At 39.3% G+C, this 20,361-nt stretch overlaps 5 protein-coding genes and 1 non-coding gene across 6 annotated transcripts; 3 read left to right on the top strand and 3 right to left on the bottom strand.

Moving 5' to 3' along the window:
* On the top strand, positions 662-4,544 carry LOC18772028 (F-box/LRR-repeat protein 3). Its single transcript, XM_007204908.2, has 8 exons — positions 662-1,540; positions 1,883-2,008; positions 2,348-2,455; positions 2,544-2,937; positions 3,024-3,153; positions 3,502-3,796; positions 3,890-4,141; positions 4,244-4,544. The coding sequence occupies exons 1-8, from the start codon at positions 878-880 to the stop codon at positions 4,301-4,303; spliced, it is 2,028 nt and encodes a 675-aa protein (XP_007204970.1). The 5' UTR covers positions 662-877; the 3' UTR covers positions 4,304-4,544.
* Positions 4,703-4,774, bottom strand: TRNAQ-UUG. The gene has a single exon. It is a non-coding gene; the product is annotated as a tRNA-Gln (tRNA).
* On the top strand, positions 6,449-8,460 carry LOC18772845 (probable WRKY transcription factor 33). The gene is made up of 5 exons (XM_007204965.2): positions 6,449-6,721; positions 6,816-7,007; positions 7,112-7,737; positions 7,833-7,997; positions 8,109-8,460. The coding sequence occupies exons 1-5, from the start codon at positions 6,449-6,451 to the stop codon at positions 8,458-8,460; spliced, it is 1,608 nt and encodes a 535-aa protein (XP_007205027.1).
* On the bottom strand, positions 9,321-10,719 carry LOC18774595 (CASP-like protein 4B1). The gene is made up of 3 exons (XM_007205842.2): positions 10,275-10,719; positions 10,053-10,188; positions 9,321-9,786 (listed from the first exon to the last, which is right to left on the bottom strand). The coding sequence occupies exons 1-3, from the start codon at positions 10,577-10,579 to the stop codon at positions 9,595-9,597; spliced, it is 633 nt and encodes a 210-aa protein (XP_007205904.1). The 5' UTR covers positions 10,580-10,719; the 3' UTR covers positions 9,321-9,594.
* LOC18775328 (CASP-like protein 4B1) lies at positions 11,797-12,663 on the bottom strand. The gene is made up of 3 exons (XM_007207644.2): positions 12,341-12,663; positions 12,112-12,247; positions 11,797-11,988 (listed from the first exon to the last, which is right to left on the bottom strand). The coding sequence occupies exons 1-3, from the start codon at positions 12,661-12,663 to the stop codon at positions 11,797-11,799; spliced, it is 651 nt and encodes a 216-aa protein (XP_007207706.2).
* Positions 17,265-19,466, top strand: LOC18773408. The gene has a single exon (XM_007208388.2). It carries the CDS (start codon positions 17,681-17,683, stop codon positions 19,241-19,243), a length of 1,563 nt encoding a protein of 520 aa, XP_007208450.1. The 5' UTR covers positions 17,265-17,680; the 3' UTR covers positions 19,244-19,466.

The following is a 20,361-nucleotide window of genomic DNA, read 5'->3' as shown; positions in this document are numbered from 1 at the left end:
TTTGGCTTGGGTGTATTACAATCAAATATTTAAGGAGAAAGTCACAAGCGCCAATCACCATTTGGTGAAATCTTCACTTTTTTTTTTCTTTTGTTGAAAAGTTGTTAGTTTAAATCTTATGGAAGAAAAAGTCATAAAAATTGAAGCACTTAACTAGAATGCTCGTTCAGTTACAATTTTAATAATATATTATTTATACTCTCATTCACAATAAGAATATAAAACTTCGTGTTTTCAAATCTCAAACCTTATTTTCAAACACTTTAGTGTTTTTTTTTTGTACGAGCTCGTACTGAACAAGAATACAATTCATCATTAATTCATATCCTATAATATAAGGATCTAAATAAGAATTCGTGTTGTAGAAAGATCTCATTATAAAACACTAAGTCATTACAATTCTAGGCAAAATATATGAACACAAATTCTCTAATCTATTCCATTCTTGAGCCCCTCATTGTAGAACTATCATCCTCCCTACAACTTCTATACCAAAAAAAAAAGAAGTCTATTTCATTGGATTTTATCTTGTTATTTGGGTCATCTTGTAAATACTATATGTTGACCCAAAAAAAATTATACTATAGCCAATTGGGGATGAAGGGTAAAATAGTCCTTTCAAACGAAACAAACAAGAATATAAAGAGCTATTATGAACGAGAGCACAGGGCCATTAGAGTCATTCAGTTCTTCTTCATCTTCACTCCCCCTCCTGAGCTACCCAACTTACCCAAACAGAAAACCAGATTTTCTGCCAACGGTTACTTCAAAGCCTCAAAAAACCATTATTTCTCCATCTTCACCTATAAAAAAATCCAACCTCTTCAACTCTCATTTTCTCATCCAAATCCCAAAAATTTCAGACACCTCCAAAACCATGAAGAGGCAAAGAACCATTGTAACATTCAACAGCAACATGAACAACAACAATCATCTGTTCCATTTTCTCTCAGAGGAAATCATATTCATAATCCTAGACTTTCTTAACCAAAATCCAATTGACAAAAAGGCTTTCTCTTTAGCCTGCAAGTCCTTCTACGCCATAGAAGCCAAGCACCGCAAGAAGCTCAAGCCTTTATGCTCAGAGCACATCCCAAAAGTCCTTAACCGATACCCACATGTCTCCCACATCGATCTCACGCTCTGCCCTCGAATCACAGACACTTCTCTCACCACCATCTCAAATGCGTGCATGTCTAGCCTCCGGTCAATCGATCTTTCAGGGTCCAATTGCTTTTCAGGAGCTGGGTTGCTGAGTTTGGCCGTGAATTGCAAGAATCTGGTGGAGATCGACTTGTCAAACGCCACTGAGCTCAGAGACTCTGCGGTTGCGGCTTTGGCTGAAGCAAAGAACTTGGAGAAGCTTTGGTTGGGGAGATGTAAGCAGATCACAGATATGGGTGTTGGGTGTATAGCAGTTGGGTGTAGGAAGCTGAGATTGATTAGCTTGAAATGGTGTCCTGGTGTTGGTGACTTGGGGGTGGGATTGCTTGCTGTCAAGTGTAAAGATATTCGAAGTTTGGATCTCTCTTACTTGCCGGTAAGTGCTTTGATTTAATTCATGTTTTTAGTGTTAGCTTTATACCCTGAAAGGTAAATTCTTGTTTTCATTGATTTAATTCGTGTTTATACTGATCTAGTTCGTGTTTTTGTTGTTAATTTTATACCCTGAATGGTAATTGTTGTTTTTGTTCGATTTAATCTTGTTTTGCTTTGAAAAGCACTCTGCTTTTGTGTTATGTTATTCCAAAGACTGGATCTTTGTCTTGGTCAACTTTAATTTTCTTTTCCAATCTTCAATTCTCATTGTGTGTCAAGATGATCGGTAGGTATGCTTTGATCTTGAGTGGCTTCATAATGATTTGTTTTTCTTGATTTGCAGATCACAGACAAATGCTTACCATCGATCTTCAAGTTACAATATCTTGAAGATTTGGTTCTAGAAGGATGCTTTGGTATCGATGATGACAGCCTTTCAGGCCTCAAACATGGGTGCAAGTCGCTTAAGGTAGTTATTCTTAGCTGGTTCGGTTTCAGAGGCCCCTGTTGTTGTCTCTGGCATCTTGTATTAATAACATAACATTTGTATAATTATATTGTGGTTGTCATATGTGATACTAAAAAGTTAAAACCTTCGACTTTTAATATCTCTTCTATGATTACACGAAATGATTTGGTTTGGACAAAATTAATTTGATGCTAGTTGGTATAGACAATTTTAGCCCCAAGGCTGAAAAAAAAGAAAGGACCAACAGCCTTTAGATTTTGTACTTCTTGCTTGTTACTTGTCAGAGTGCATTTCTGCTTCTACAAATTTTGACATCTGCACTTGTTTTACTTTTGACAGAAACTTGACATATCAAGTTGTCAGAACATTACTCACGTTGGGTTGTCCTCTCTAACTGGCGGCAGCGGCGGATTTCTAGAGCAAATCATATTGTCACATGGCTCTCCTGTAAGTCCTGACTTTCTTAGTGTTTTTGTAATAGTTATATTGTAATTTCTTAGCTCACAATTTGCACTGTGGTGGCACTGGTGGTCAGGTGACTCTTGCTCTTGCCGATAGTTTGAAAAAGCTTCCAATGTTGCAGTCAATCAAGTTAGATGATTGCCCGGTTACCTATGCTGGACTAAAAGCCATCGGAAACTGGTGTGCATCGTTAAGGGAGCTGAGCTTAAGTAAATGTGCAGAGGTGACTAATGAGAGTCTCTCCTCCCTTCTGACAAAACACAAGGATCTGCGGAAGCTGGACATCACATGTTGCCGAAAGATAACTTATGCTTCTATTGACCACATTACAAATTCATGCACCGCACTCACTTCTCTTAGGATGGAGTCATGTACCCTGGTTCCTAGAGAAGCATTTGTCCTCATTGGACAGAGATGCCAATTTCTTGAGGAGATTGACATAACAGATAACGAAGTTGATGATGAAGGTTTTTACCTTACTTAACCTTAGTGTAATTCTTTAAGCACTACTGTAATTTCCATACTTATGTAGTTATGTTCCTTCTATTTGCAGGTCTGAAGTCCATCTGTAGATGTTCTAATCTCTCCAGCTTAAAATTAGGAATTTGCCTGAACATTACTGATGAGGGAGTTGCAAACATTGGAATGCGCTGCTCAAAGCTTGTAGAGCTCGATCTATACAGGTTTGTAATTCATGATTTCTGAATGTTTATGATGCAAGGTAACACGTAGGTCAAGCAAGAGCAACAATAGATATACAATCTGCTAGAGAAAATGCCGAGTGCTTAATCAAGGTCTTCTTGATTCTAAAGCATGCTAAAACACAGAAAATAGAATGGAACTCTCTCTTTCAATATTATTATCTAAAAAGGCTGTGTCTTCAAAAGCCTACATAAATCATGTATATAGGAAACAAATCCCATCTTGTCTACAACCTCTTTTAGGTGTTTGCCCAAATACGTGTTTGTGTAAAAAAATATTCAGAGACTGATACAAGAAGGAACTAATCTGAATGCGGTTGTTTTGTTCAGGTGCACAGGAATTTCAGATTCAGGCATTTCAGCTGTTGCAAATGGTTGCCCTGGACTCGAGATGATTAATATAGCCTACTGTAAAGACATTACTGATAGTTCATTAATCTCATTGTCAAAATGCTCAAGCTTGAACACCTTTGAAAGTCGAGGATGTCCTCTTATCACATCTTTGGGTCTAGCAGCAATTGCTGTGGGATGCAAGCAGCTGGCCAAGCTAGACATAAAAAAGTGTTCCAGCATTGATGATGCCGGGATGATTCCGCTTGCTCACTTTTCTCAGAACCTTAGACAGGTAGTCTTTCTCATTTCTTGCTTTTTCTGGAGCCAAACAGTTCACCGGAGAACGACAGTTTCATTTGACCAGTCCGTTCATACTTTCTTGCAGATTAATTTGTCATATAGCTCTGTTACAGATGTGGGGCTGTTATCCTTAGCCAGTATCAGTTGCCTACAGAGCTTAACCATCTTACACTTGAAAGGCTTGAGCCCTAGTGGGCTGGCAGCTGCTTTATTAGCCTGCAGGGGGCTAACAAAGGTAAAGCTCCAGGCAACCTTCAAGACGCTGCTACCGCAAGCTCTTTTTGAACATTTAGAAGCACGTGGTTGCGTGTTTCAGTGGAGAGACAAGTTCTTCCGAGTAAGCTTTTAATTTCGAGCTTAATGTAAACATTAAAATTGACAATGGTTGCTTGTTAGTATACTTGATTATCATACTGACTTCAGTTTGTATGATTGACAGGCTGAACTCGACCCTCAGTGTTGGAAAATACAGTTGCAAGATATCATGCAATTGCGATGAGAGTCAATCACCAATGAGTTTTTCCCACAGTCCTTCAGGTTGAGATGCTCAGGCTTTTTAAAGCTCCACATTGTGAAGAAGGCCAAGTTCTTGGCATGAGGATGTATAGTGTTTTTTTCTTCTCTCTTCAAACTTTGAGAAACAGGGGATTTGTTTAACATATATTTGGACAATATATTTGGACAACATTTCTTACGTATATAATTTCTCGAATGAAAAAGGAAGGGTGGGTTTTATTTACGAGAAGTCCAAAATCTTCTGAGTCCCATTAAAATGAAGCCGTTCTGGTCAATATGTTTGGCACAATTCTACATCTCCGTTAATCGTACGAACCATTTTACTGTCCAAAGCAAAAACAAAACAGAACGGCAGTCGAAAGCAAAAAAACAAAACAATAAAAGGTCCTGCCGGGAGTCGAACCCAGGTCGCTGGATTCAAAGTCCAGAGTGCTAACCACTACACTACAGAACCTTTTTGTTTGAAATGCTCCAATTAATGATATTTCTGTACGGAACTAAGTTACTTTTCAAATTTTTTTTTAATTTTTTATATATTTAAAAATTCAGTATTCCATATTTCTCTTTTCTCTTGGCGTGGATTGCTTAAATTGAAAAACTACAACCATTAAGTTTAAAAAATAGAAGAAGATGAATAGTGACTTCATATATGCTGGAGACCCTCTAAATTGTGGTATGCTTCGACAATTAGGGTATTTATACCTTTTATACTGTGGATTATTGTGTGTTGATTGATAAACTCGATTTTTTAAACCTGTAGAGTCAGTTATCATCCTAAATTTTCTATTTTTGCATAATTTTGTAGCCTTTTTTTTTTTTGGGGGTATAGATTTGTCTATTATGATATACTAGTCTCTCCGCACGCGTTTTTGGGCATGCGAGAGGATTTTTTTATAAAAAAATTAAAATTTATTTTAGAATTAAAAAAATAATGTGCTGCTATTTCCACTCACCTGTCCTATTTCCCCACCTATCTTATCTTCACACCCACCATGAAAATTTGAAAAATCACAATCCTATCTTTGCCCCCACCATTATTCCTAAAATACCCTTCCATTCACTTAACACTTTTAACCCTAACTTAACACTATTGATTGAGTCCAAAAAAAAAAAATTTTTTAAAAAGAAAAAAAGAAAAGGTTTTCAACAGCCACCCACCGCACACTCCATCAAACCTTAACAAGAACCACCCATACCTTTCACCTCGGGCCAAGCCTCCCCTCCTCCGTCCTCCTCCTTATGTCTCTTTCACCATTATTTCAGTTGCATTTTCTGGTATTTTGAATGTTTTACCATTCTCTATCTTTCGCTTTATATATATAGATTAATTGCTTAACCCAATTATTAGTATTACAATCCATTCATCATCATTTTTGTATATATAATATTATATGTTTTGATCAGAAGAACCCATAATTCAATAACTTAGGAGGGTTTTGTCCAGATTCAAATCCATTATATTCTCCCTTATATCAAGCAAGAACCAAAATCTAATTTGGTGACATCTCATTGTCAATTACCAAAGAAAATTGAAAAAAAATAATAAAATAACCAACAAAGACAATGTAAAATCTCTATGTTGGCATATGTGGAAGCATGGGAATGGAATGGGCTTTTATTAGCACATGACATTTTTGTAGCTATAATTCATAAATAAATAAATAAAATAAAATAAAGTTGTCTCAAATTCATTTGAAGTTTCAAACGTTGCAAGCAGGAAATCATAATGTGCAAATAATTACAATGCTTCAAATTTCTGATGAAAAAAATAAAAAACAGAAATACTATTTAATGTATCAATTATCACATTAACAAAGATCCCAGCTGCCTCTTCCAACTACAGAGCTTCTGCATAATGAGCCGCCACTTACGTGCGCACAGGGTAGTCAAAGTCAAACCCACAAGCTTTGACTAGAAAAAAAAATTTCTTTTTCCACGGTCAAACATCTTTTTAGCTTCTTAGAAAGAGCGTAGAGACCCTCACAACACACCAAAGCCCTCGTCTTCTGTCTGCTTTCTCCTCATCGCCGTGCCTCTCTCTCTTACATTTGTCTCTGTCATTCAACACTTTAAATTGTTCTATAAATTATTCTACCTTCATCTTCTCATTTTCCTCAATTCAAAAGCCATGACTTCCTCTTTCACTCACCTCCTCACAAGTAACATGAACAACATGGACAGCAATATTGACCAGGAAAGAACTAATTGGGGACTTTCAGACTATTCTTCAGGCAGTTTAATGGACAGAAACGGCAATGAAATCCCAAACTTCAAGTCACTTCAGCCCCCTTCTCTGCCTATGTCTCCTCCCCCTGTTTCCCCTTCTTCGTACTTGGCTTCCACACCAGCTTTTAGCCCAACTGATTTTTTCAGCTCACCCATGTTCCTATCTTCCTCTAATGTAAGTTATAAACTTATTATGTTGTTGGGTTCTTTCGTTCTTTCGTTTATGTTTACTGATGGGTTTTTTGTGTTGTGTTATGTTTGTTCTTCAGACTCTTCAATCTCCAACAAGTGGAGCTTTCTCTAGTCAAATCTTTGACTGGATGAGTAATTCTAAAGAAACCCAGCAAGGAATGGAGAGGGAACAGAAAATGTTCTCTGATTTCTCTTTCCAACCAGAAACAAGGCCTGCTGCAACATCATCCTCAACCTTTAACATTCAAGCTTCTTCAAACATGGCTTCAGTAAATTAATTATCTTCATTCTGTTATCTTTACAAGTTAGTTGTGCAGTTGGAAGCCTTATTTTTTGTAATTGTTCTGAGACTTAATCATTCTTATGTGAACAGGAAGAATCGTTGAAAACAGGACAGAAACCATGGGATTTCAACAGAATCTCAAGGCAAGCTGATTCTTTAACAGAGAAGACAGGAGTTAAGTCTGAATTTGAGCCACTGCAGAGCATCTTCCCCGAGATTGGCACAAACCAAACAAATATGCAGAGCAATGGACCTAGTGGGGCTCCTAAGCCTGATACAATACATTGCACTCAATCGTCTCAATTTGTCAGAGAGCAAAAATCAGATGATGGGTTCAATTGGAGGAAATATGGACAGAAACAAGTGAAGGGCAGTGAAAATCCGCGGAGTTATTACAAGTGCACGTATCCGAATTGCTCAACAAAGAAAAAGGTTGAGAGATCATTGGATGGACATATCACTCAAATTGTATACAAGGGAAGTCACAACCATCCCAAGCCTCAGTCTACAAGAAGATCAACCTCTCAGTCAATTCAGGGTTCTTCATATGGCATTTCTGATCAATCTGTGCCAACAATATCCAATCCGAAAATCGAATCTGTCACGATGCAGGAGGACTCTTCAGCCTCAATTGGAGAGGATGAGTTTGAACAAAACTCACCAATAAGTAATTCAGGAGGAGCTGAAGATGAAAATGAGCCTGAGGCCAAAAGATGGTAAGTGCATAGACTTGTTATTTCGATTGTGAAATTGTGTATATGTTATAGCCAAAACTGCAGATGATTAAATGTACTTTTTTCATATTTTGCAGGAAGGGAGAAAATGCAAACGATCAGCCCTTTTCGGCTCCTGGGAGTAGAATTGTAAAAGAGCCAAGAATTGTAGTGCAGACAACAAGTGAAATAGATATTCTGGATGATGGGTATAGATGGAGGAAATATGGACAGAAAGTAGTGAAGGGAAATCCAAATCCAAGGTAACCATCCTATAAATTTGTTTAGCTTTCTTGTGTTTTTGAGTTTAATTACTAGCAAACACCTTTTGAACTTTTCTGATTAACCTAATCAAATTTTTTTCCAATCTGTAGGAGCTACTACAAATGCACATCCGTAGGTTGTCCGGTGAGGAAACATGTGGAGCGAGCTTCACATGATACAAGGGCTGTGATCACCACATATGAAGGGAAACACAACCATGATGTTCCTGCAGCGCGCGGCAGCGGCAGTTATAGCAATGCAAATAGACCTGCTTCTGATAATGGCAGCAACAACAACAGCAATGTGTCCATGGCTGTGAGGCCCTTAGCCTTGCCTAATCATTCGAACTTGAGCTACCTCAACTCTCTTCAGAATACAAGGCAGCCAACAACAGAAAGGCAATCACCCTATACCCTCAAAATGTTACAGAGTGAAGGAAGTTATGGATTTCCAGAGTTCTAAAAGCGAACGTGCAAATCAGAATCAAATGTTACACTTTATGTTTAGGGGTCAAACCAAGACGACAAGATTTAATTAGACTTTAGTTTTTTTTTTAATGTATAGTTCCTGAGGAAGTAGTTCTCTAAAGGTTAATTATGTAAAGACTGGCATGTGTTGCATTTGTTTATTTGTTTGAGGATAAGGCCTCATTCTTTTTGTTCCATGTCATAATTTTTCTAGGAAGAACAGAAAATAACAGGTTGAATAAAGGGTTGCTTGAATTTGGAAGAAGTGATTTTTTTCTGCTAAGCTAATAGGCTTCCCCTCCTTCCCGTTGGCTTTTCCATGGCACAGCAGGTGATTAACACTTGAGATTGCTCAAGTATGTAATTCCAACTTTCTACTTTTCCCAAATGGCTTTTCCAGAGCACTTAACATAACGAAGAAACAAAAATAAAGCCTTGCAATGTTTGGAAAAGTTTCTGACTCTTCCAATTTTTTTAAACACATGGAGACAACCCAAATCTTTCAACCTCACTCTGAACTGTAGAGTGACTTGGCCAACTTTAGCTTTCTATGCCAAACACTTCATCATCATTTCTATGTTGTTAACTTTGAAAAAAGAAACTCTCTGTTTGTTCAACATAATTAAAAACATCAGATATATCCTAACCATGTTTAATCAAATTTCTTAATAGATTGAAAAACCAGATTCATTGTATTTGACCTTATTTCTTTAGTTGATCAGTTTTCCAATTGGAAGAAGTCTAAAGTTCGAACCCTCATCCCCGATTTATCCCCCAAAAAAACAAAAAACTGTCAAATAAAACAGCTCACAACAGCAAAAAGTCTTTTGATAATAAAAAGAGAAAGGCACAATCTCTTTCTAAAACTTTCTAATTGGAGAGAAGCAAAGTATCTATTCATGTGTAAAACAAGATACATCTCATTGTCTCATGCACAATAGCCTAATACCTTCCTTCAAAACCAAATCAAGAATTACATATGGGGCTGTCTACATACACACCTAATTACAGTAAATTTCTGCAGCTAGCTGGTGCTGGTAAATGAAACTATATCACACACAAAAATAAATAAATAAATGAAAACAAAATCCTGCAACATGGAAGAATTATTGCCCTTAATATCAATCTATCAGATGTAAGACTGAGATGACAGTTTGTAACCGGAAATGAGAGCCGATAAGGCAAGAGTAACGAAAGCGAGGAAGGCCATGCTAATGGCGGATGCTGAAGAGTCTGTAAATATGTTGTCTTGCGATTCTCTCATTCTGTTTGTCAACGGAATTGCCGACGAAGCTGATGATATCAATAGATATGCCATAATCTGCAGCAAGCAAGCAAGCAAATCAACCCACAATTCAAAGTTTGGCCTTTTTGCTTAGCTGGCACTCATATAAGGCCCTTTTACCAATTTCGTCGTCCAAAGCTTCTATACTACAAGAAGCTTCTTTTATTTATTTATTGCTATAATTGGAAATTTACGCGTATTCATCAGAAAATTCTAATTTCCCAAATAAGTTGATATTCTAATTACATTTTACCAGGAAAAAGAAAAAGATCAAAAATTTAAAACATAATTAATTAATTTACCTGATCGCCGATGAAGTCGGCTAAGGCTGACGTCCGGCGCTGAAACAATTCTCTGCCGGTGGAGAGCTGGTGGACATGTCGCGCTGCTTGCACGCCGGTGTACAGCGTCGACAGAATCGCTATTGCCAGGACATACCTACAAATATAGATATAAAATATTAATTCCGATTGCACACAATTCAAATAAACACCAAATTATGAAATGAATTGAGGAATTATTACCTGTATTCTTCATAATTATCGAAGTCTTTCCAATCGCCGTGCTTGTTGCTGGCCATGATGATGAAGGCCAGCAGAGAGAAGACCAGCGACAGTCCCCTCAGAGCCAGAGAGCCTCTTCTCACCAAGTCCTCTCTCTTCCATCGCCGCAGGATCCCCGCCACTCCGAACCCCGTGCCCGTAGTCTGAGCATGGCCCGGAGTCTGGTTCTCCACATCAGCAGCCGGTGGAGCCGTCGGCACCACTGGCGGTGGCGGGGATCCTGCGTGCTCTGGATGTTTGGGCGACGTGCCGTTTTGACCTGTCATGATCGTTTTTTCTTGTGTTCTGCTAGGAATGAATTGGATTTGGAATTTGGAAGAAGGGAAGGTTTTTGAATTGAGTTTGGAGGAGGTTTGGGAGGACAAAGACAGGGTTGGGGAAATGGGAGCGAAATCAAAGTGACAAGTCAGCGTTTGGTTTTGTTGGCAGTTTGGCGTGCCGTGTGGGTTTCGCTGCGCGCGCTCACGCCCGAGTGAACCATTGGCCGCGTGAGTGATTGGAGCACATTGTAATTGGGTTCCAACGTGGCAAACAATGATTCGTTGAGTCGTATTTAAGGGATTGTGGGGTGTTTTGCATAGGATCCGATAATTTATTGGTGCACTGTTGGGCGATTGTAACTGACTAACTAACTTCCTGACAGGTTGGCATTTGACTGGAGCTGCAAGCCAATGATTGTAGATGATTCCACTGATCACAAATGTTTATGACACAGTCCGTCCACTCATCATTGAGAGGAGTCATGTGGAATTTGCTAGTCTTTTGTGGATTTCCGAACCGCGATTGTTAACGTGTGCACTAAAGACTTATAGCCGCTTATGTGTTTTGTGAATGACTATAAATAGCATGTATATAGGTTTATGTTCTAAAATTTGAAATGTTGCCATTAACATTTGGGACTCAATGAATTTGCTTGCTGTAATAATTTGATATTAGAGATGACTCATTTTTATTGGAATCTCAATCATTCACTATAGACGAGGATTTCTCTAAGCATTCATGATTTAATGGTTAAAATGCCTAACTCGTAACTGCAAAATTCATAGGTCCAATCATTATACTAGCTAGATTCATGTTATTAGAATCATTCAATTAAAAGTCTATTGAAATTGAAATTGGCCTTTTTAATCAAGAGAATATGTTAATTCATGCCAAATGAACATGCTTGCACATTCTAATTACAATGCGACATCTAACTGCAAAAATCAATAGAAACAATATTTTTCTTCTTTCTTTTTATTTTTATTTTTTGGTTGGATAGCCATTGTTTTATTAATGGTGGTCTACCTTGCAAAATATATAGTATGGGGGAAGTACAGCGTGGCACCACCAAACACATTGGTTCCAAGCTCCAGCCACCCAAGGAAAACAAAAAAATAAAGGCAGGTTGACATGTTGTTTGTGAGTAAATGGTGTCATCATATGATTCTTGTGTCAATGTGGCATGAGGCCCTTAAAAACAAATGTAGCCATTTTCAATCTATCAGATGTAGGATTGAGATGACAATTTGTAACCGGAAATAAGAGCCGATAAGGCAAGAGCAACGAAAGCTAGGAAGGCCATGCTAATGGCGGCTGCTGAAGAGTCTGTAAATAAGTCGATTTGTATCTCTCTCTCTCTGTTTGTAATCGGCATTGCCGACGAGGACGACGATAACAACAGATATGCCATAATCTGCAGCAAGCAAAGCAACTCACAAAGAAATCAAAAGTTTGGCCTTTTTGCATAATTGCAACTTAGAGATACATTTTACGTACCAAGAATAAGAAAAAGGACAAAAACTTAAACTAAATTAACCTGATCGCCGATAAAGGCAACCCAGGCCGATGTCTGGCGCTGAAACACTTCTCTGCCGGTGAAGAGTTGGTGGACTTGTCGCGCTGCTTGCACGCCGCTGTACAGCATCGACAGAATAGCTATTGCCAACACATAGCTACAAATATATATATATAAATAATATTTAATTCCAAATTCCAATTGTGTACCAAAATTCAAATAAAGACCAAAATTATGAATTAATTTGTACCTGTATTCTTCATATTGATTGAAGTCTTCCGAATAGCCTAAGTCTTCCAAATAGCCTTGCTTGTTGCAGACCATGATGATGAAGGCCAGAAAAGAGAAGACCGTAGACAGTCCCCACAAAGCCAGAGAGCCTCTTCTCAACGAGTCCTCTTTCTTCCATCGCTGCAGGATCCCCGGCACTCCGAATCCCGTGCCCGTAGTCTGGTTCTCCACGTCAGCAGACGGTGGAGACGGTGCAGCCGGTGGAGCAGTCTGCACCATTGGCGGCGGCGGGGATCCTGCGTGCTCCGGTCGTTTGGGCGACGTGTCGTTTTGACCTGTCATGATCGTTGTGGTGTGTAATAAGGCGGGAGATTCGACCACAAGACCACGTGTTTCTTTTGGAATTCTCTGTAGGCTAGGCTTTCGAATTAAAGTGACAAGTCAGCGTTTGGTATTGTGAGTCGTATTTATGGGACAGTGTGGGCTGTTTTGCATGAGATCGGATAGTTCGTTGGTGCACGGCGGGGCCATTGTAACTAACTAACTGACTTCCTGCCAGGTTGGCATTAAACTGGAGCTGCAGCAGGCCAATGATTGTCGATGATTCCACTGATCACAAATGTGTAGGAAACTCCGTCTCCTCATCGGTGAGAGTGAGAGGCTAGAGCCGCTTGTGGATGTACGAAGCCCAATTGCTAGTATGTATACTGAGGACTTATAGCCGTTTATGTGCTTTGTGAACGACTATTGCTAGCCTGTATACAGTTACAGTAATATAGGGTCATGAGTTATTGAAATCTTTGTGATACCCATTTACTGTACAGTTCCCCTCCCCTTCCTACCTATTGGCAAAAAGAAATCAGATTTGTTTGTGGGATTTATTTGCTATTAGAGATTACTCATTTTTATTGGGAATCTCAATTATTCATTATTTACAAAGATTTCTCTAAGTATTCATGATTCAATGGTTAAAATGCCTAATTTATAATTGAGAAATATATAGGTTCAATTCATACTCGATTCACGTTATTGGAATTCTTCAATTATGTATGTCGAAATTGGCCTTTTCTATCAAGATAATATGTTCATTCATGCATAATGAATTCGCTTGCACATTCTAACTAAAATGCGACATCCAAACTACAAATTCTGCTTCCATCGAAAGGCCTATTGAAATGAAACATTATTTTTCTTCTCTGTTTCTGTTTTTCTTTTTTTCTTTTTTTCTTTTTGGGGGTTTTTGGATAGCCATTATTTTTATTTATGCTCGTCTACACCTTGCAATAGATATAGTATAGGGGAAGTACATCCAGGAACACCAAACCCATTGGTAAGCGCATGATGTGTTGACATATTCAGCTCCTCCAAGCTCCACCCACCCAAAGGAAAGGGCAGAAAATAAAGGCAGTTTGTGAGTAAATTGTGTCGTATGATATCTGTTCTTGTATCAATCTGGCCTGAGGCCCATAAAAACAATGTAGCCATTTTCTTGTTGTTGAATGCTGAGTATGCCAAGCCCAATTGTGTTGTCCGCTAAGACTCATGGGTTGAGCTACCCAGTTCATAAAATAATGGGCCAGGGCCCACGTAGGTCATTAAGGTCACATCAAACCAAGATTAGTTAGTAATAATGGCTGTGTGCCCCATTAAGCAAAAATTCCTTTCTCATATAAAGTGGCTTGCATGTTCTCAAAAGAGTGGATTGCATTTGGTATGCTGTCTGTCAAGGGGGTGGCTCCTCATAAATAAACCTGGCCCTTGGGTTGTGGCGTTTTTCACAGGTGTTATGCATAATTCATGAACAACTCATAATTATTCATACAGTATGTAAATTACTAAATTCAGTACGATTTAGTTTCTAATACACATCGGACATTATTTATCAGTTGAAAATGAAAGGCCCAGGCCGACCATCCAGACACCAACTCATTTGTAGTCAGACATCTCATCCACACCCTAAAGGGATGAAGATGAAAGGGAACCAATTGCTTATTCGTAGCTGTACTAGTTTCTAGCTTAAGGTGAGTCTGGATAACAAGGGCATCAATCACCACTCATGTGTGTGACCCGATTTCATCCATCAGGCCCTTTTTCTTCGGTAAACTTAGATGCTTTGATTGTTAATTCTCGTTTTTTGTTGTTGTTGTCAAAGTTAAAAGTGAGGGGGGAAACTTACATACACAGATACCATGGGATTTGAACCCATGACTACCTACTCAGAAGCACACCAAAAACTTAAGTAAGTCCAATTAACACCCGATTTGTGTTCGTTAATTCTTGTTTTAACTCTCTTGATTTGGATTGATCATTGAAAAGGGTTTGGAGAACATTGTAGGGGTCTAGGAGTGGAAGCTCAAGCTGCTGTGGCTCGTTGCTACAACTACCAAGTTTAACGGTATTGTATCACGAGGCAGCTCCATGCAAAACAACAAACCGAGTAGATTTCACACAATACATATACAAACGAAAACTGATATTCGATGCCAAAGTGTGATGTTGACTTCGTTCTTGTTGAAACACGATTCTGAAAATGTTCACATGGGCTCCATCTTGATCACATCAATTCCTCCACCAAGTATTGAATTGGAGGACAAAAAAATGAACTGGATTGAATGGACGCTAACTGTGGAAACAGTAATTATCAGATATAGTTGTGCAAACCAAAGATCATAAAGGCCGTGGTTTATGTGTGATAAATTTTCACTATATTATACTTCCACACAATAAGAATGTCAAAGTGGTGGCATTCTAAACTACTCGAGTATTAGCACGTGAAAAAGTTAAAATACATGACGATGTATGATTGTCTTAAGATACTTTTACAGTGACATTCTCGAGATAGGTAAGTTTCTCTACTCAAGACTTGAAACATTATATTCTTTGTTTAATTATGAATAGAATCACCTCAATGAAAAGAAAAGAAAGGGACATAGAATGATGTTGTGGCCTAGCTACCTAATAGGATGATAGATGCCTTTCTCCTTGCAATATATATGAACCCTATCCAAAACTAGAAAGACATATATACCTTCTTCTCCAAGCAATATGGAGAAGAAGGTAATTCTAGAACTACTTGTATAAAAAACAACTCACACGTATTGTCCAATGATAAAAGAAAAAGCTCCAAAGTACTTAAACATGCTAATTATTTACAATAATTAGTTGGAAAAAGGCGTTTAATTGATGATGTTGATGATAACGATGTAAATTTACTAGGATGCGCTCACATACATATGGCAACTTGATACGGAAGGGAGTGTCATGTCAGGAGGAGCTAAAGCACGGAGTCAATAAGGGCGTTGAATCCGGCGTCGTTTACAACTGCACTTATATATCCCGGGACATGTGGACCTCCTCGATCTTTGTTCTTTTGGCTCTTTCATTCTTGCATTGTCTCACAGCCATTCCTACGACACTGAGCTTGCATCTTCTACTCTCAACTACGCCACCATAAACGGTGCCGTAGGAATGCTCCGGTCACCCATGTCTCACGCTAATACATCAACACCATGCCAACTCGCATCCTTAAATAAAAACTGAAATTAAAAAAGAAATTCCAGAATGATAATTGGCTGTATCAAATTGTCAACCCAACCGACACGTGTCGTGTACCTACTTTACAAACGGTTGTGGACCCAAAGAGGCAAACAAAGCCGGAAGAATGGTCCAAATCGCATAATAGGTAGGGCCTGTGGGCCTTAAAACAACAAAAGGCTAAAACCTAGAATAAAGCACAACGGCTACTGCGGCGTTCGGTGCGCCCACTGACGCATATGGTTACCCGTGGGTAGCGCCCCCCAACGCAAGAAGAGTGTTGCGGGCGATGAGGTGACCGGCTGATCCGGTGAACTACATACACCAACCTCCTTTCTTCATTTATTCATAAATTGCTTTGCTTTGCCAATCAGCTTCCCAGAATTTGACTTGTGTTTGTTTAACTGTTTTGGAGTAATACTAATCTTCTTGGAGATGGATAAGGCTCAAATTGTTATTCTTGCCTGCCACCCACCTTGGAATCTTTTTGGGAAAAATCCTTTATTTGATCTTCTTCTTCTTATTATGCCTGCAGCAACTTTGTTGGTTGCATTGCATTGCAGTCATAAGATTCTTAACATTATTACTTGTTATGGGAGTAATCATGGATTAATATATAATTAGGTCGTTTAATAAGAATCCATTTATTGTCATCACATGCAGCATGGCCCCCAATTTCGCATCTGGCAGTAGTACTTGGTCATTAGATGACTTTGATTAATCCCCCTTCTTAGCTTAGCGTTGATTGTTGGAGATTAATTTTAGAATTCGGGAATCGTTATTAACATTTTAAAATAGTCAATATATATTTTTACATGAAATATAAATGATAGATTACATTATAAACTACAAAGAGTGCATAATATCTTTTTTGACATCTAAAATTAATGCATTACTTTATAATCAAACAACTTGCATATAACGGGTTGTGTGCACATTTCTCTCTATTCATTTTCACGTGATTTATTATGTGATAAAATCATAGAGAGAGAGCGCGTAGTTAAATTGCAAAATATGCCAAATAAACAAAATGTTACAATAACGCAAAATTATAACTAAAATACAAAAAGAGGTTCCAACTAAATTAAATTTTATTCTCCAATAACGGAAACAGGAGACTCAGCCAGGTCAATAGGTTTTAAAACTCAATCCGGACTCCTTTTTTCCCTTGGCAGGTTACGGCTACAGCCAATCAGGCCCCACACGTAACCATCTAATATGGCAAGTTGTAATGGCAATCTCGAAATTGTCCCATAATCCAAGGGCAAAATCACCAAATCATGACCCATTAAGAAGCTTCGAGCGAATATAGGCCTTCCACGCAGCTTCTTCCCACGCGTGCGACACCGGCTCTTCCCGGTCTCCTAAACGTGTGAGAGCGACCGCGTCATTCTCTAACCCACGCACCGTTTTATCCCTCTACATCTTCTCTATTAACGGTCTAACGCAGTCTTTTCAGTTTTCGCAGTTTCAGGGGGCCAAAACCTCTCTGTCATGGCTTCGAACAGCTCTCCGTTCCCAAACAGAAATAAAATATCTTTCTGCTAACAAAAAACCAACCATGGCTTCTCCCTTTGACCATCCTCCTTCCCGGCACCACAGTTTTAAGATCTGCAACTCTCTTTTAAAAGCACCTGCCTTGATCGGAGCCAACCACACCTCCGCTCGATTCTGCTCTCGCTAAACCAAACACTAAACCCTTCTTCCTCTTCCAATACGATTATCCAATTTTCAGAAATTCAATTCATTCTTTGATTGATTGTGAGAAAACCCCAGAATTCTCTGTTCTTTTTGTTTCTGTGAAAAAGGTGTATATTTGACAGAGATGGAGCCAACCGCAGGCAAGCCAGGCCTTCTGAAGAACGTTCTGGTACGCTGCTTCTTATTTGGCGTTTTGATCGTACTGTGCCGTTTTGCCTACGTCGTCACCGTCACCGGCGAGTCGTGCAAGCTCGGCAACTTCTGCTTCTTGTCTCTGCCTGAAAATCTCAACTTCGTTATTGCGAGAACCGGCGGTCCGGCCATAGCCGCAAAAAATGGTGCCGTACCTTCGACTTCGGCGGGGTCTTCGCTACCGGATCTCTACACCAGCAAGGACTGGATTAAGGCCGTCCATTTTTACTCCTCCGTCTTCCAAGATCTCATGGCGCAAGGCTTCCTCTCCCGGAAGGCCAAGTCTCTGTGCATAGAGACCCCGACCGGGCATGACGTGTACGCTCTGAGAGAGTCCGGCGTCAAGGGCGCCGTCGGTATTTTCAAGAAAGCCTCGAGGCCTCTGGTAATTCCAGGCGACCCGCACCGTTTACCGTTCGGTGACAATAGTTTTGATTTCGTTTTCTCGGGCGGAGGCAGACTCGATAAGTCGCCAAAGCCGTCGGATTTCGCCGCCGAGATCGTACGGACGCTGAAGCCCGAAGGGATTGCGGTGGTCCACATCGGCGCGAAAGACACCTACAGCTTCCATTCGTTTATTGATTTGTTCAATTGCTGCAAGCTCGTGACTTCGCGCGACGTCGAGGGTTTCGATGATTCCATGCCCAAAATTCGCGAGATGGTGTTGAAGAAGGAGTGTGGTGATGGTGAGATTGAGCTTCTGAGCAATACTAGGGTTGAGAACGGTGGTGGCAATTTGGGTAATAAGTGTTCGGTTCCTGGGCATAAGCTAGAGTTGGTCAGGAAAGCCGAGCCTTTGATTGAAACAGAGCCGTTGAAGCCATGGATTACTTTGAAGAAGAATATACAGAATGCCAAGTACCTTCCAGCAATGGCGGATATAAGCTTTAAGAAGCGGTATGCTTATGTGGATGTTGGAGCTAGAGGCTATGGCTCCAGCATTGGCAGCTGGTTCAAGAAGCAATACCCAAAACAGAACAAGACTTTCGAAGTTTTTGCCATTGAGGCCGATAAAACTTTTCATGAGCAGTACAAGATGAAGAAGAGGGTTACTTTGTTGCCTTATGCAGCTTGGGTGAGGAACGAAACACTGTCGTTTGAGATTAACGGTGACCCGGGCGAGAAGGTGAAGGAGAAAGGCAGAGGTATGGGGAGAATTCAGCCGGCGAAGTCGGCTGATGGCGGGTTTAATGGGGAGGTGGATCAAATTCAGGGGTTTGATTTCGCAAATTGGTTGAAGAACACCTTTTCGGAGAAGGATTTCGTGGTGATGAAGATGGATGTGGAAGGGACCGAATTCGATTTGATCCCGAGGCTGTTTGAGACAGGAGCCATTTGTTTGATTGATGAGATTTTTCTGGAGTGCCATTACAATAGGTGGCAGAGGTGTTGCCCTGGTGAGAGGAGCTCAAAGTATGAGAAAACTTATGGTCAATGCTTGGACCTCTTCACTTCACTGAGGCAAAGTGGAGTTCTTGTTCACCAATGGTGGTGACATTTACAGGTTTCTTTGGTTATAGTCCAGACATGTTTTCCTTTTTTAAGTTTTGTAATTTTGTTTCACAAAGAAAAACTTTAGATTCCCAGAAATTTGTTTGTTGTAAGAATTGCAGCTGAAAAATGAAAATTTCATTTACTTCATATCATATAGAAAAGCTCTGTTTCTTCCATTGGATTTATCTTCTATTTGGTTACATGAATATGGGCACATTTGATTGGTTTTAGATTGTTTCTGTTTTAGACAATCTGCTTCTTCTGATTTTAAGGAAAGATTCATAAGATCGATTGAGCAGTTGAAGGCCCAAAAATGGTAGGACAGCTGTGATCATGCCTCACTTGTTTTTGTTGGTAAATTCCACCAAACTTTCTAAATTCGTTTCAGATGCTTTAAATTTTTTTAGCACCATTAAGCAGCTAATTAGTAAATAATATTGCTCGTTAAGTTTCAAAGTATTTGGAAACACAATCAATCATTGCAATGGGATCTTGATAGATAATTAAGAGAATAATCTACGGAGCCTGTAGGGAAGACTATGTTTGCGGCTCAAACAGGGAAAGCTTATTTCACTCAATCATTGGGTCACCGACTTTGAGCCTCATAATTTTGGTTGAATGCCATTGCCGGCAATTTGTTCTTGACATGGCTCTGCACATGGGTTCAGCATTTAGCACATGTTTTGTTCCTCATCACCGTCAGCCCAAATTCTGCATCGTTGTCACCTTACATTTCCATCACCAATATATCAAAGCAATCCTTAACAATCAATTTCATCCAACACTTGAGCAGTGAAAAAAACATGAAGATTTTTTAAAATTAAAAAGCCATAGGTCTAAGCATACGTGAATTAGGCTAGTTAATAAGAATAGTGAGTCCGCCCTCTTGTACTCTAGTTCAAGCCCTCCTCCTCGGAATCAAACATGACATCTCATCCATTTCAGCCCAAAACAAGTTTCTTGGGCTTGTGTAACTTGTTTATAACCAAACAACTATAATTGGTCTTATCATAATCTTCTTTTTCACCGTAATAAACCATCGACCTCTCTTGTGTTTTTTAGATTTAAAAATATATATTTGACAATGGATATATCTAGAAACTAAGAGTCGTACAGATT

This window comes from Prunus persica, chromosome G6, assembly GCF_000346465.2.
Source record: "Prunus persica cultivar Lovell chromosome G6, Prunus_persica_NCBIv2, whole genome shotgun sequence".
In the NCBI taxonomy this organism is placed as follows: domain Eukaryota; kingdom Viridiplantae; phylum Streptophyta; class Magnoliopsida; order Rosales; family Rosaceae; genus Prunus; species Prunus persica.
The sequence above is the reverse complement of the archived record's forward strand: the minus strand, read 5'-3'. Positions and strand labels throughout refer to the sequence as shown.